Source organism: Aquila chrysaetos, chromosome 15, assembly GCF_900496995.4.
Source record: "Aquila chrysaetos chrysaetos chromosome 15, bAquChr1.4, whole genome shotgun sequence".
In the NCBI taxonomy this organism is placed as follows: domain Eukaryota; kingdom Metazoa; phylum Chordata; class Aves; order Accipitriformes; family Accipitridae; genus Aquila; species Aquila chrysaetos.
The window spans coordinates 25,776,774-25,791,051 of NC_044018.1; the positions used below are offsets into that span (position 1 = coordinate 25,776,774).

The 14,278-nt window shown below is 38.3% G+C and overlaps 1 protein-coding gene across 3 annotated transcripts in view; it reads left to right on the forward strand.

Annotated features, from left to right (window-relative positions):
* AGPAT5 (1-acylglycerol-3-phosphate O-acyltransferase 5) overlaps positions 1-14,278 on the forward strand; it is a 60,672-nt gene that overhangs the window by 6,903 nt on the left and 39,491 nt on the right. For all 3 annotated transcript variants that reach the window (XM_030037342.2, XM_030037343.2, XM_030037344.2), the window contains exons 2-3: positions 10,254-10,323; positions 10,542-10,657. In XM_030037342.2, coding sequence (XP_029893202.1) covers positions 10,254-10,323; positions 10,542-10,657 — 186 coding nt within the window. The remainder of the gene's footprint in view (positions 1-10,253; positions 10,324-10,541; positions 10,658-14,278) is intronic.

Consider the following 14,278-nt stretch of genomic DNA (forward strand, 5'->3'; position numbering starts at 1 on the left):
GCTAGCATATGTAAGAAGGTAGTGTCGCAAGTCACAAATTAATCTGAATTTTGTATCAGCCTTACCTACTGCAGTCTACAATTTAAAACTAGTATGTATGTTTACATTTTAAAGTTAGATACATGTATTTACAAAAATCTTAAAAAGTCAAGTATTTGTCAGGTAGGAAAAGCTAAGGAGTCAAAGGGCAGGTTTGAATGCACTTACAAATTCTGATTCCAAGTACTTGGCCCAGGAAGTTTTACAATCTCATGGTTTGATTTTAAATTTTTCTGTTTAAATATATTTTAATTTGAATACCTTAAGATTTTTAGTATATTCAGTTCTTAATATAAGTTGTGCTGATTTTGCATGATTTGTTGCATTTGAAAATACAAGTGGTATTTATAATTTTTTTTAAATTCCACTTTTTTTTTTTTAAACCTGCATGAGTTTTATACACTTTCCTCTTTTTGCATTTAACTGTGTTTTGGTAGATACTGAGCCATGGAGTTTTACAGTGTTCTTCCATGCCCTTTCCTTCTGCTTACATAATATGTCCAGATACTTTATGTAAGGACGATTGTTAATTGAGAAGTTTTTTCTCCTGGTACTCCACCATCAGACATTGTTCTTGCTAAGAGGAGATTCTATTCATAGTTAAACATTTGACTCCAATTATTTCAAACTGTTTACCTCAGGCTTACAGGGTATCCTTTTTTCCTCAGTTCTAGTTGTTTTAGTTAAAGTAGGCTCAGATGTCGGGGATTTTGACATTACAATTATGAGGAAGCATATCTTCTCAGGGGAAAAATATTCTTTAATCTTTGTTCTGTCAATTTGAATTTATGCTATGAAGAGATTTGGGATAAAAAAACAGGGGAGTTATTTTCTTCTTTTGTTCATTTCACTTCTGTCACATATTACTTGTCATCTTCCCTTTTATAACTAGCTCCTCAGTGTGGGACTAGGAAATCATAGAGTTTATGCTAGTTTGATTTTTAAATGTAAAATCAGCTACCTGTGATTTGGTCGAATCTGTATTTGAGCACGTAACTGGATGTGAAGAAAAATAATTGTTTTGGGTGACTTTGAACTGTATTGTGTTAGTTGCACTAATTTTTCCTCTGGAACTTATGGATTGACTTGCAGAGTTGTCCCGTTCCATTGTCTAATGCTACTTGGGAATCTGAGGGCACGCTTGTTTCTTTTTGTGTAAGCAAACATAGTGCACAGTCCTGAACAAGCTGCAGGTGAACTGGCTCATTTACACACTGTGGTGGTGAGCAGATATTAGAGTGATTTTAACAGTGGCTATTTTTTTGAGGCTGATTCAAGTTTACTGTGTTCAGGTCTAGAGCCAGATTAGTTGCAGCTAGCTCAGATACCCCCCTGCATGTTCTCTTCTGCTGTGTAGATTCCTTTGCCTCACCTTGAAAGTCCATAGTGCTTAAATTCTAAATACTTATTGAAAGTTATGTGTGGAAGAGCTTTTAAAAATCCTACTCCACAATCACAAGCAGAGGACGTAGGGGTGTAGAGGTTTCTTAATCATACCCTTTCCCATGCGTGTCGACTCACTGATAACTTCACACCAGTTCTGTCTGTACTTGATACAAACACTTGTATGAGTATTACAAATAAAGATATGATCAATTCCTCCTACGAGTCCTTGGCATTTAGAAGCAAAGTTCCTATTATAAAGAGCTCTGGCTAGAGGAACACTGCAAGCTTGCCACCAGGTTTCCTGCTTCTGGCTGGTGTGAGGTGCACAAAGGATAACATTTCCAGAATGTGCTTAATGTACCAAGGCACTGTAGCTGCTATTTTGGGAGGGATGGTCAGGATGGGACATGGACATTATGTATTTTCCACTACAGAAGAGTAATAAAGTAAACAATAGCCACATTAAATGTGGGTCACTTTTTCCTTTCTTTTAAGTAAATTACAAAAATTTGCAGGAAGACATCTTCAGAGATGCCAAAGGCTTACAAGGGAGACTATTCCTCTCCTAATGAAACAGGTGGAATACTTCTTTCCACTCTTGTGCTGGAAGGCATGGTCAGGTTTTGTGTGATACCAAGATGCCAGATGTTCAGAAAACCCCTCCTGTTGAAATCTCAGCTCATAAATAATCTCCTTTCACATGTGCTCTATATATTTGAAATATGTGCAGTACTTGCTAAAAAAAAAAAAGTAACTACTGGTGATTTATGATAAAAGTTATTTAGATGCTCTAACTTTGACTTTCCCAAGTGGTCACTGATTGTAATTGTGGGCCGCTCCATGGTCCATGCCATAGAACCACACTGTAATCAAAAGCAAGTTATTTGCAGAAGGAGCCAGTAAATTATTTAGGCACTGAAAATAGGATTTATTCAGAATTTAGATGGCAAAATCTTAAAATTATGTTTATGATAAGTCCCGCTTTTTTCTGTCACCAAGACTGAAACAGTTATACAGATGCCTTTTTTTAAGGTTCCTCAGATGGCTAAGGAGTACAGGCAGGAATGAAGTAATTGTGTGTGCTTAAGGCAAAGTTCCCAACCCATGTATAGCACTGATCAAGCAAAGTTCCTGAATCTACATAGTACTGTCAAATGATATTTAACTTAATGCTGGCAGGACTGGGGATCTCAAAAAAAAGTTTTAGCTCTTCCCTCCACCGCCCCCCCCCCCCTCCATTTAAACAAAGAAACAAAACCCCAAAAGGAATAAATTATGGTACCTCTCTTTAACTTAATGAGTTAGAGCACAAACTCAATTTACAGGATGCATCAGTTCAATTCTCTCTACATGCACATAGCCCCACCACTTCTTTGAAAAAGGTGATTTAGCAGTTTGTTTTCAGAAGAGAGGATCCCCACTCCATAGATCTACCTTCTTACAGCAGTGAGCAGTGTGTTAGGACGGGACAGAATTTAGGATCTGCATCTGCTTTCAGTAGGCTGGATTCTGGCAGTTCAAAGCTGGCAGGCTCACCGTCATGGATTTTGTGAATCCCCTTCTGCAGCACTGAGCTCACTTAGCAGCCAACAGCTTCTGCTTCTGGTTGATGTGCCATGGGTAACCACTGGAGTAGTTTTCTTGAATCTTGTCTGGGGCTGTTGTTTAAATAAGCATAAACTAACTGAAATTGCCCCAACTTCTGTGGTATTGTGGAAACTTATTTTCTCTGAAATTAGCCTTTTGCTCAGATTGGATATTCCAGTTATTGCGGATATTTCCCAGAACTTCTTTGTGCTACCATGTTCCCCTTCTCTAAATAATCACCGCCTCAATCACCCTCTGATTGAGAAGTTGCAAAACTACATACATCACTTTCTAGGTAATGTTAGACTGGTGCGAATGAAGTGGTTTGTGATGTCCTGCTCTACATCACCATCTGAAGCTTTGGGGAGGGCTGCAAGGAAAGGTGCATAATGCTCGTGTAGGATTAAGTCCTTCACATTTCAGTCCTCTCTGCAGCATCTGTGAAAGCTGCAGGCAGGTGGGCATTGAAAACAAAACTAGTCTGGTTAAACACATAATGCTCATCTGTTGACAAGTGTCTCATTCCTTTTGTACGATTGGGGGGGGGGGTTATGGGTTTTTCTAGAATTATTGTTAAGAGTATTCAGAATAACAGGAGGGAATGTTGGCATCATTCAGCCTGCTGCTGCAACTAGATGGTCTGAGTATATACTTTTTAGTTAACTTTTCTCTGTATGAAACTCTTTCAGCTTTTGCTCTAAAATAAGTGTGGTAGCTGTTGCTGTTTATTTGATTTCCTTCAATAAGCTGATGGCAGTGAAACTATCAAGATTTTTCTTCAGATGGCCTGCCTGCAGTGAAAATCACTTAATTCATTATAAAACTCTAGAAAATTAGGCAACTAATTTCTTACAGCCTAAACATTTGCAAGTCTTTTTTATGCTCAAATACAAAAAGTAGTCAAATATGCATGGAATAAAAGACTCTAAAGCTGTATTTTTACTGACATAGATATTATAAAATTTATTATAAATATTAATATATGTTTTCATTAGCTCACAAGGTGACTGCATTTCCTTTAAGATTTTATTAATTCTGATTCTGCTAGAAGGAGCCTTCCCTTAATTCAGGGCCTTTACAGTCAGCATCAGAACTAGACTTCTATACATGTAGCTAGTGCCATTGAATGAAGCATAACCACTCATGTTTTTAACAGTTTGTCAATTTAGACCATAAGACTAAAAGTTAGTATGAAAGCAAAAATGTGCAGACTTCATATTTAACATCAGATGATATGATTCAGTCCTGCATAATCCATATAGGTTGCTAATACGGTCTTCTTACAAAAAGGAAATAAAATTGCAGTAACTGTATTTTTTGAAGTTTTCTGCTTTCTCGTTAAATCAAATGAATGATTTATAAAAAAAAATAAAAATAAAATTGAATTACATACAGGAATCTTCTCGGTATTCCCCAGAGCTCAGTCTCTTGGCAATGGTTTTCTTCAGTGAACCCCAGTAAAATACATAGCTGCAGAATATTTGAGTGAACTCTGGGCTTTAATAAAATGGATTGCATTGTGATTTTTATGGTTTGATGCTGAGCCTGAGCAGCAGACTTCAGACTTGCGCAATTATGTGTTGAGCAGATAGTCTCTTTAACTAAAGAGGTTATGAGGTGTAGCAATAATATGACCATTACCTAAAAACTGTATGTGACCTAAAGGTATTTTTAGAAAAAGGATACTTAAAGGCAAACTTGTCTTTGGTTTGGGTTTTTTTTTTTTTTTTAGATCTAGAGAAAAAGCAACTAAAAACTAAAACGTGAAAGTCATTTCTCCTGTCCTATTCATATTCCTTATGCTGTAGGCAAGTGAAACGCCTATCTGTTAAACACAAATAAAAGTGCTTCTCTGTCTTCCGTGAAGAAAAATAAACATTTGAAATTCTTATAGTAGGACATCTGAAAACCTGAGAAACTTGTCAGCACCAAGTACAAGCTCCCCATTTGTATCCTGTCTTGAGCCTGCTTCTTCTCAAGCAGGGTAAATGGATTCCGTGATCTGAGGTACTTTATCTAGAAGCTCAAAGGACTGGTTGTGTCATCAGGCAGGTTTTTAGACTAAGAGAGAATTTAAACAACTTCCCATAAGATGCCTGCAGCAGTGCTTGCACAGTTACATGTTGACTTCAGAAGCCATATCTCGTAGTTGCTTTTGGTGGTTTGTTGATGCAAGCTCTGCCCTTTCACAAAGTTATATCTAAACTTTTTAACAAACAGATGAGAAATACATCTTAGGATAGTCTTTATTTTAACAAGCACTCAGCGTTGTACTAGTGCCCAGCTAATAAAGATGCTCTTGTCCCAAAGAGCATGCAGTCCCAGTTATAAAAGTAGTGAGGAAGAAATGGCGAAAGGGGGAGAAGTGCATGTTGTGAGGATAGCACAGCTGAGTATATGAAGTTTGCTTGGTTGTTCTGTTTCTCCTTCTTCTTCCAGGAGAGGGAAGGAATGTTCTCCTGCTTTTATCCTTCTTTCCAGTTGCTATGGTCTAAGCTTGAAGCTGACATGTTTCCTGATCGGAATGCTTCACCTTCTCGGCAAAGTGCCCCAGTGCACATCAGTTTTGTTGAAGTAACAGCAAAGAAAGGAGTATCATGCTGCAATTCACACCTAGTTTCTTTGAATAGAGAAGGGAGGAGGCTTAAGAAGTCTCAGGAACCCAGAGTGTGTGCGCTGGTAGACATGTGATAGGACATCAGATGAGATGGCCGGTGTTTTTACCACTGATAACCAGCTGTGTTGCCTTAGTGCCACTGGAGCAGAAGTGCCACATCTGCTTGCAGGTCAGCTCCTGAACTGCTCCCATTATCAGCCACATCCAGTTATCATATTAACATAGCCTCTTTGCTAGGAGTTTGATGTGATCACTGGTTGACCTGCAAGCAGGTCTTCTGATAGCATGATTACTTTTACCTCTTGAATTATTTTTGTCATGGCCCTGTTTACTGAGCTGATGTAGCTAGGATGTGATTAAATTATCTATTTAATTTTCTTTGGTATATACAGGTTTCATAAGCAAGAAATAAAACTCTAAATTGGGAGCATCCACCTTGTTGCAGTGAAAACCTATGCAAATTATGAGTTCGTCCGGTGTGGCTGCGGTGCAGGACTGTTTTATATTGCTACGTGACCTACCATGTTAGCACAGCTGAATGTGTTGCACTGGAAGAAGCAGAGGCTGCTAGGGAAGCTGAAACTGGTGTCACCAGATCACCAAAGAGTTTCCATTTGCATGCCTAGATCAGCCTGTCACTGAATTAGTAAATTCTCCGATCAGGAGAACTTGCTGTAACCTTCTGCCAGTGAATCAGAGCTTTCTCTGGCCACGACACTCTGAGATGTGTCTTGTGCCTGCTGAGTGTGTGAACAGCTTGGTGTGTGGCATCCAGGGAAGCTGGGTACCAGTCTTCCCACAGAAGGGAATCTAACAGCATCCAGTTTCCTTTATTTGAGACTTCACTGAATTGAGTTTGCAGCACTGCTATGTAAACAGATGTGAAAGACCCGTATTAACAGTAACTGTATTACCCGTTCTCGTGAACTGGGCTATGAAGCAACCAAAACATGGCTAAAAGCACACGTTTTAATGTTCTGTACCCAAGTAAAGTTTGCAATGTTAGACTGTAAATCTGCATTTTAAATACTTTCCCTCAAATCTCTGCTTACTTTGGCTTGCTGTGTTGCTCTTCCTTTTAACTTGCTTTCTTTGCTTGACTTCATTGTGCCTCTTTTTTTTAACAAAGCAGCACCTATTCAAATGAAGAGGTTCCTCACTTGCTTCATTGTGGCAGACAGGACATTTATCTTCTCAGTCTCTCAACCTGATACGTAGGTAGAATGTATGTATACTGCGGCATTTGGAGAGCTGTGCATAAAGTATGTGAAACACTGGGTACGTTAGCTTCTGAAACTGGAAATTGTCCCCCAAGCGTGTCCTGCACTGCTTCCCTGGTGCTGGCTAGCGAGAGCCCTGCAGAGGGGAAGACCACCCCGTCTGGTGCTCTGCAGACCCTGGGAACGGCACCGTTCTTCTGAGGAGGACTAGGAGTCTCTTGGCTGCTCTCACCTCTTCGGGTTGCTTCAAAAGGGGCGTGCACCCAACCTGTTCCTGCATTGCTGTCCCTGGTAAAATCACTCGAGTGCTTGCCTTCGCTGTGGTCCCCAGATCTCTTCTGCACCAGCAGACTGAGAAGGAGCCAGAGGCTGCACAGTCTCTGCAGCAGGGAATTCTGCAGTTAGCTACAAAAAACAGCAAGGAGTTAGAGGCTTTCTGGAGACCATGAAGAAGAGTACTTTATCATTTCCCTCTGCAGCTATAATATACATTAGGTGCTGTGGTTCACCTAAAAGTGTCAGATTGCTAGAAATTGAAGGCTTGCCCTCAGGGGACTCTTCCCCTGCTTATCCACAGGCCCGTGAATTCTTCAGACATCATCTCAAAGGGAAAAGGGCAAGGTTTCTGCAGGATTCAAAGCTCTTAACTGTTAGCCCTCTGTTGTGTAAGGGCTATGAGAATTTCCAGAAGCACAGCAATAAAGCAAAAACACTTCATTCTCAGGAGAGCTGGGTGGCTGCCCACAGAGTGGGTGTCTCCTGTGAAATCTGAAGAAGCCTCTAGAGAATGCAGGTTGGCAGTTGCCATTCTTACCTGCGTATAGTAACAGTATCATAAGTTTGTAGCTCTCAGTTCCTAGCTGTGAATGTCTGATACATGAGTAGCTATTCGCTGGCCTTTCATGAACTGTATAAGCCTTTTCTCGAGATTACTGAAATGGTCAGTGCTGAAGTGAATGATGTTGCACCTAAAGCTGTTGCATCCTCTTAGGCTGAGCCATCTGAGCAAACAAAATAGAGTTTCCGGATTTTCTCACTCCTTCCTTTGCTTTGAAATAAAATATCCATTTTTTCTGTGTTTAATGAGAACTAACTATAAATAGGAAAAGATATATATATATATATTTTTTTTAGTTCTGTACAACAGTATAGCTGTGTGTTTTATCATAAGTAAAAAATTTTGGTCCATTACATGTAAACATATGTAACTGTTATGGTAAGACATAATATTGTACATAGAAATTGCTTACAGTACCAATGAGTGGGTGTCCCTCTGGGATTCGAAAGTGAACTAGATCCAATCGTACTGAAATAAAAAATAATACAGATTAACTGTTACATTTGGCAGACACAATAATATGTGTGTTTTTAAGGGAATGATCCTGTATATTTGTTTTTACTCATGCAATATTCACGAGTGAATACTTTGAATTGTGGGTCTGATTACACTGAGATTTAGACTTTGTACATTAAAGTGGAAATTTTTACAAGTTGAAATTATAAATTGTGTATTTCAAATCCTGTTTCTTGTGTGGGGCAGCTCTCACAGTGTCAAGGGCAGATTTTGTTTTCCTCTTGTTCTTATTTTCTTACATTTTACAAAAGCACAGATAGCATTCAGGACCTTCTGGTTTAGCAATGTGATGTATTGGGCCTTTTCCCTTCCTCTAAAACAGTCTTTGCCAGAAACTGCATAGTGGAGTCTTAACTTGAAATTAAAGAAAATGGTATTTATCGACCTAGTGTGTAACACTGCTGGAAAAGTGTACACTTGAAAAATGAAGCTCTAACTCCATAAGTGAGAATATCAAGATAATTTTTTATTTCAGTGGAATTTTTGCACCTGAACTGTAAGATCAGACCCTCTGACTGCTACCTTGCGCTAAATAGTGTGTGGTACCTAGAGTGTCAGCAGTAAGGTTATAAATTCTCCTGGAACTTTAATGAGAAAATTACTCCTGCAGCAAAATCTTGTTTGAATTTCTTGGATACTGTTCAGAATATACTTGTCAACTGACTTGTTACAAATAATGTTCAGTTAAAATTTATTGTGCATGCCTTTTTTTTTTTTTGAAAAAAAATTAATTCAAATAAGTAATGTTCTCTTTACTGTATGCTGGATGATCTCTTGTTCACATATTTATTGAATATCTCAGTTTGCCAATATCTGGTTTCTTGCCTTGAAAACAAAATTTGATCAACAGTGCAGCTGCATTTTCAAAGAAGGAACAGCATGAATTTAAAACATACAGCTTTATGTGGGGTTTTTGCCTGGCATTACCCGTCTAGTATCACAGGCTAACTCACAGGTGGGCAGATTTTCCAGAATTGCTTGTAGAGACCTTCTGATATTAATCAAGATCTGAATATTCTTAGATCTTCCTGATAAAATTCCCAGATGGTCCAGACTAGGGAAGTGGTGATAATAAATGGCTAAACATTCCAAGTAGTGCTTTGGGTTTTGGTGAATGGAGGCGCTTCAAAGAAGAGTGTATGTTTAATACAGCTAACTTCTAGAAACAAGGAGTACAGCCATTGGTATTGGGAGACAAAGGAGGGAATGCTGCCTAGAATGTACTAGTTGGAAGAACTAAGCTTCATTAGATAATGAAAATATTTATTAAAGGTAATTAAATGGCTGCATGGATTTTTCCATTCAGAATTGGTTTAATTCATTTCTCATTTTATATTTGAAATAAAAGTAATTGAATTAATTGATTTTAAAAGGTGACTTGGATTACTGCTTCAGCATCTTGCTTTGTAGTCATGCTCTCAGAAGGTTATTTCACTAGTATGCAATTAACCTTTCAGGGGCAGGAAACTACAAGGGTAAAAGCTGTCTTTAATATAATGGAGAAAAAAAACATAACAAAACCTGCTGGCTGGAAGCTGAAGACCCCTCAACCTCATGCTTTTTCGTTCGTTCTTGATGGTTAAAATCATGGCAAATGGTTGAGATTTTGTTCTTGATGTAATCCAGGAAAACTTACCATTTTAGATTGAATGATGAGTGCCTGGCTGAAGCATGTCTTATTCATTAAATGTATAAATTTAAGTGGTGGTTTTGTACATGTCTATGACTCCTCTTTACCTTTATTAATATTAATGTAGGGATCTTGTTGATGTCGGTCACCTTCCATGGATCCAGTTCTAGGGCTGAGGCACAAGAACAGAATAGCTTTCTTAAGCCCTCATTAATTAATATTCACTGCTTTGTTGATAAGTTAGTTGTATGCATGATGGGTACTGATGCAGTGATGAGGTGTTTTTCTGTTAATGCTGCTACCTTGCTGGCAGTTTTCTTAGTAAATAGCTATTTATTGCATTGGATCTCATTACTACCTAATGCAATGAAAATAAATAATTAAGGAACACTATATTTCTTTTTTTTTTTTTTTTTTTAGGTAATACTCTACGGGGATTTGCCAAAAAATAAAGAAAATGTAATATATTTATCAAATCATCAGTGTACAGGTTTGTATTTTTTTTGTTTGTCTTAGCACTTTTATAGATTTGCTTGTCTGTTTACTGTGTCTCTTTCCACCCTTGACCTAAGGAGCAAGAAATTCTAGTTCAGAACTTCTAGTACAGAAACCTTTAATGATATTTATATGTACAACATGCGCTTTTTGTTTCATGAGTGGCAGTTAGAAACTAATTTAACGAAACGTTTTGGGCTTTTGTCTTTGCAGTTGATTGGATTATTGCAGACATGCTGGCAATTAGGCAGAATGCTCTTGGGCATGTCCGGTATGTCTTGAAAGATGGGTTAAAATGGCTTCCACTCTACGGGTGGTATTTTTCACAGGTAAGCCCATTCACTTTTTCCTTGCTGTTTGTGCGTCAAATTTGTAAGATGTACTTTCCTTCTGTTTATTGTATGTGCTGGGAAGATGTAGTTCTGAACTGGCACTTGTTTATTGGAACATGAAAATAGCTGGTTTCACTCAGTGTAGTTAGATGTGTGTTTTAGTTGAGAAACAGTTATTAAATAATCGGTTTACTTTTCTAAATGAATACTTCTTATGGATGGTGTTTACTACTAGAATTAAAACTGTAGAGTCTGTTAGAAGCATTTCAGAATATTCTAGAACTTTGTTCTTTTTACAGTCCAAAAACCCACTTAGCAGTAGGTGTAAACAGACTTTTTTTTTCTATGTATGGGGTTTTTTATCATGCTGTAAATTGGAATTAAATTGACATTGCTGCGGTGTACTTATTTATTTTTCAGTTGTTTGGTTTTAGCACAATATAAAAGAGGAAAATTGGACCTTAGTATAGTGTGGAGGAAAAGCAGATCCCAGCCTCCATGAAAGTGTTGATGGTTTTGCTTTGGACTTCAGTTAAGCAAAAACCTGAGTCTAACAGGATTCCTATTGCTACCTTTTACTTTCCCCCCTTCCTTCATAATGCTTCTGTTGTTCCTTTTAGTTTGAGAGCTCAACCTGATGGGACTCAAAATTACACAATTACTGAAGGAACAGTGGGCCGTGGTCACTGTACAGCCAATATACTGAATGGATGTGATCTTTAATCAAAAATGGTGGAGAACAGTGTCGATGGCTTTACCGCCCTAAAAATCTCTCTGAATTTGTCATGTCTGTTCTTTGCTTTTTCTGAAAGCAGGACTGTTTCTATATACAAATGAAATAAAATGTAGAGGGAGATGTTTTGGGAAGTATCGGTATGTTTTGCTAGGTGATCAGAAATGTCTTCACAGTATTTATCTCAGGATGTAGATGGGTGCTTAGTTGTTAGGATAGAAATGGATTAAGTTTTAGGTAACTCTTCCAAAATGCCTGTTCGATAAGATTTTTCTCCTTTGGCTTCCGTCTTTGATTTTTACCTGTTCCCTGAACATTAATCTGCTTTCTGCCCCTCGCCTCTGCCACCCAGGCAAAGAAAAGCAAAAAACAGTTAGAAAAATATTTCTAATGGAATTAGGCAGTTTGATTGAATTGGCTGTCAGCCCTGTCCAAGAAGGTGTGGGATATTGAGAGAAATACTACACTGGGTATGATTTGAACTATATATATTAGGTTGTAAAGGAATATATGAAGAGTAGGCAACTACAGACGTATGTCCAAATAGGAGGCTTTACTCTCTCCCTCATCCTTGGCTGCACATTCCTCTGTCTCTCACCACTTGCACTCTTGCATCCCTAAGTCAAGTCAGATCAGTTGATTGCTAGAACCAGCAAAAGGGGGAAAGTTTTGAGTATATGGCCATGGGTGGGAAGAGGGGAGGAGGCAGAATAGCCCTTGTGTGGCCGTTGACACTGAAACTTTGCCTTCAAGAAGCTAATCTAAGTTGGATTGGGTTTAGAGAGCATTGGGTGAGGGGAGGTACAGATCTATGAACCGCCTAATTAATATGCTGAAGAATAGGAAATGCCTTAAACAGTGGCCTTTCCCAGCAGTCAGATGTTGCCTTCTAGCTTGGGTGTAGGCACCTAATTGGAACAGAGGTTTGGAGTCTTGGATCATGTCACATAAGGTGCCCATTGCTCGGGCGTGTGAACTGTCTCACCATTTTATCTTAGAGCACAGGTAGTAGTTGAGGTTCCTACTGTCTGTTCAGTGTGTAAGAGGTTGGAGTGTCCCCCGAGATATTGGGAGATCCAGGTACGATGTTTTTGGCTTGATGGTGGAAAATGTTTGTTGTCTTCTGCATGAGTGCCTTAGTGAGTAGGCTATAAATCTAGGCTGGAGCATGGGTGGTTGCCATCCTTTCTCCTAAAATCGCTATTTTTAGAAAAGAATATGCTGCTGAGAAAATAAGAAAACTGTTCAGTTTCTTTTTATTGGTGGGTTTGCTGTCCTAGTCCCCTAAATAAATACAGACTGTCACACCCTGTCATACCTCACTGATGGTATCCATTGGGAGAAAATGGACTTGTCTGTTGTCTAATGCTTGTCCCCACTAATGACTCTGGTTCTCTACATTTTTCTTCCACTAAAGTGACCGGTCTGTCTCATGGAAATATTTTGCTCTTTGTCCTTGCCTGTAGTCATTACATTGGTGGTGATTTAAGTCTGCTTTAATTAAAATACAGACAGGATATATATTCCATCCGCTATCACGAGGTGTCCAGAAATGATTTTTTTCAAGATTTTGGAAAATTACTATTGCTATCTGGAATATCCGGTGCTCAGTTTCCTGACTGCTATATTGACTGTTAAAAGAAGGTTCCTGTGGAAATTAATCTGAATGTAGCCTACATTTTTAATCAAAACATATATATTAAATAAAATCTGTTCAGCTTTGAATTCCTCAAAGCATAAAACTTCTACAAGATTTAGTGGGGGACGATTATATATATTTTTATATATATGTATTCAATTCAGTGACACAAATGAAAGGCAGCTTACTAACAGTGGTGATGTGTGTGTGTGTGTTTAAATGACTGAGACGGGATGCAGCAGGACTGCAGTGCAAGCTAATAGGTATTTTTATTGTTTTTATCACACCAAACAGTGCAAAAACATAAAACACTTCCTGCCCTTCCTGTTGATGTTCTGTCAGTGATGTCACTTACACTCCACTAAAAGTTTCCAGAGCCACGTAATTACGCCATGCTCACGGAATTCATATTCCCTACCTCAGGTAAACATCCTGTTTGGAAATAAACGTGGTCTGGATGTCCAGGAGAGCAAAATTCAGGCACAAAGGAAGTATATTTGTAAACATAATCCATTGTTGACTGAGAGAGGGCTTTTAAAGTACAGCGGAAAAAAATTATAACCTTAAAAACAGTACTTCCAGAAATCTGTTTTGAAAAGCGTTCATATATTTGATCTCTTACTGAAAAGGAAATGCAATACAAATTGGGGAATTTGAGCTATATACAATTGCATAACTAGCATTCTTCTTCAGAGGCAGCTATCTAATAGCAAGAAAAGAAAAGAACCACTTAAATTAACCTGTTATGTTCCAGGTTTGATTTATTAGGTAGAGCTATTTCTTTTCATAAAACTGGCTTTATTATTTTTGGGTGGATCTGAAATTTTTTTTTGCCCTATCTTCTCCACCAAAATGCAGCTACCTCCTATTCATCTTATACCACCTGGTGAGGTTGGGATGTAATTTTGATAAATATTTTTGATATCCCAGAGTTTGCTTGACTTTTCAACATAGGAAGTATGTCTTTGTCTTTTCTGTTATTCAGCATCAGCTTGTTCACCCTTTTGGTTGTTACTGAATGTTAGCCAAATATTTAGCTAGTGTGGCATCTTGCCTCTCTTTAGCTTTGTAACCCTGCACCACAGGGGAGCTGACACATTTATGTAGTTGGGTTGTATGCAGTGAATGATGATCTTAGAATACGTAATTCGTCTGTTCTTACATTACGTGGCTGTATACTTGTATTTACTTGAGAAGTACAAATCTGTTTCTGAGCATTAAAAAGTCTGAGGTGGGGACACCAAAC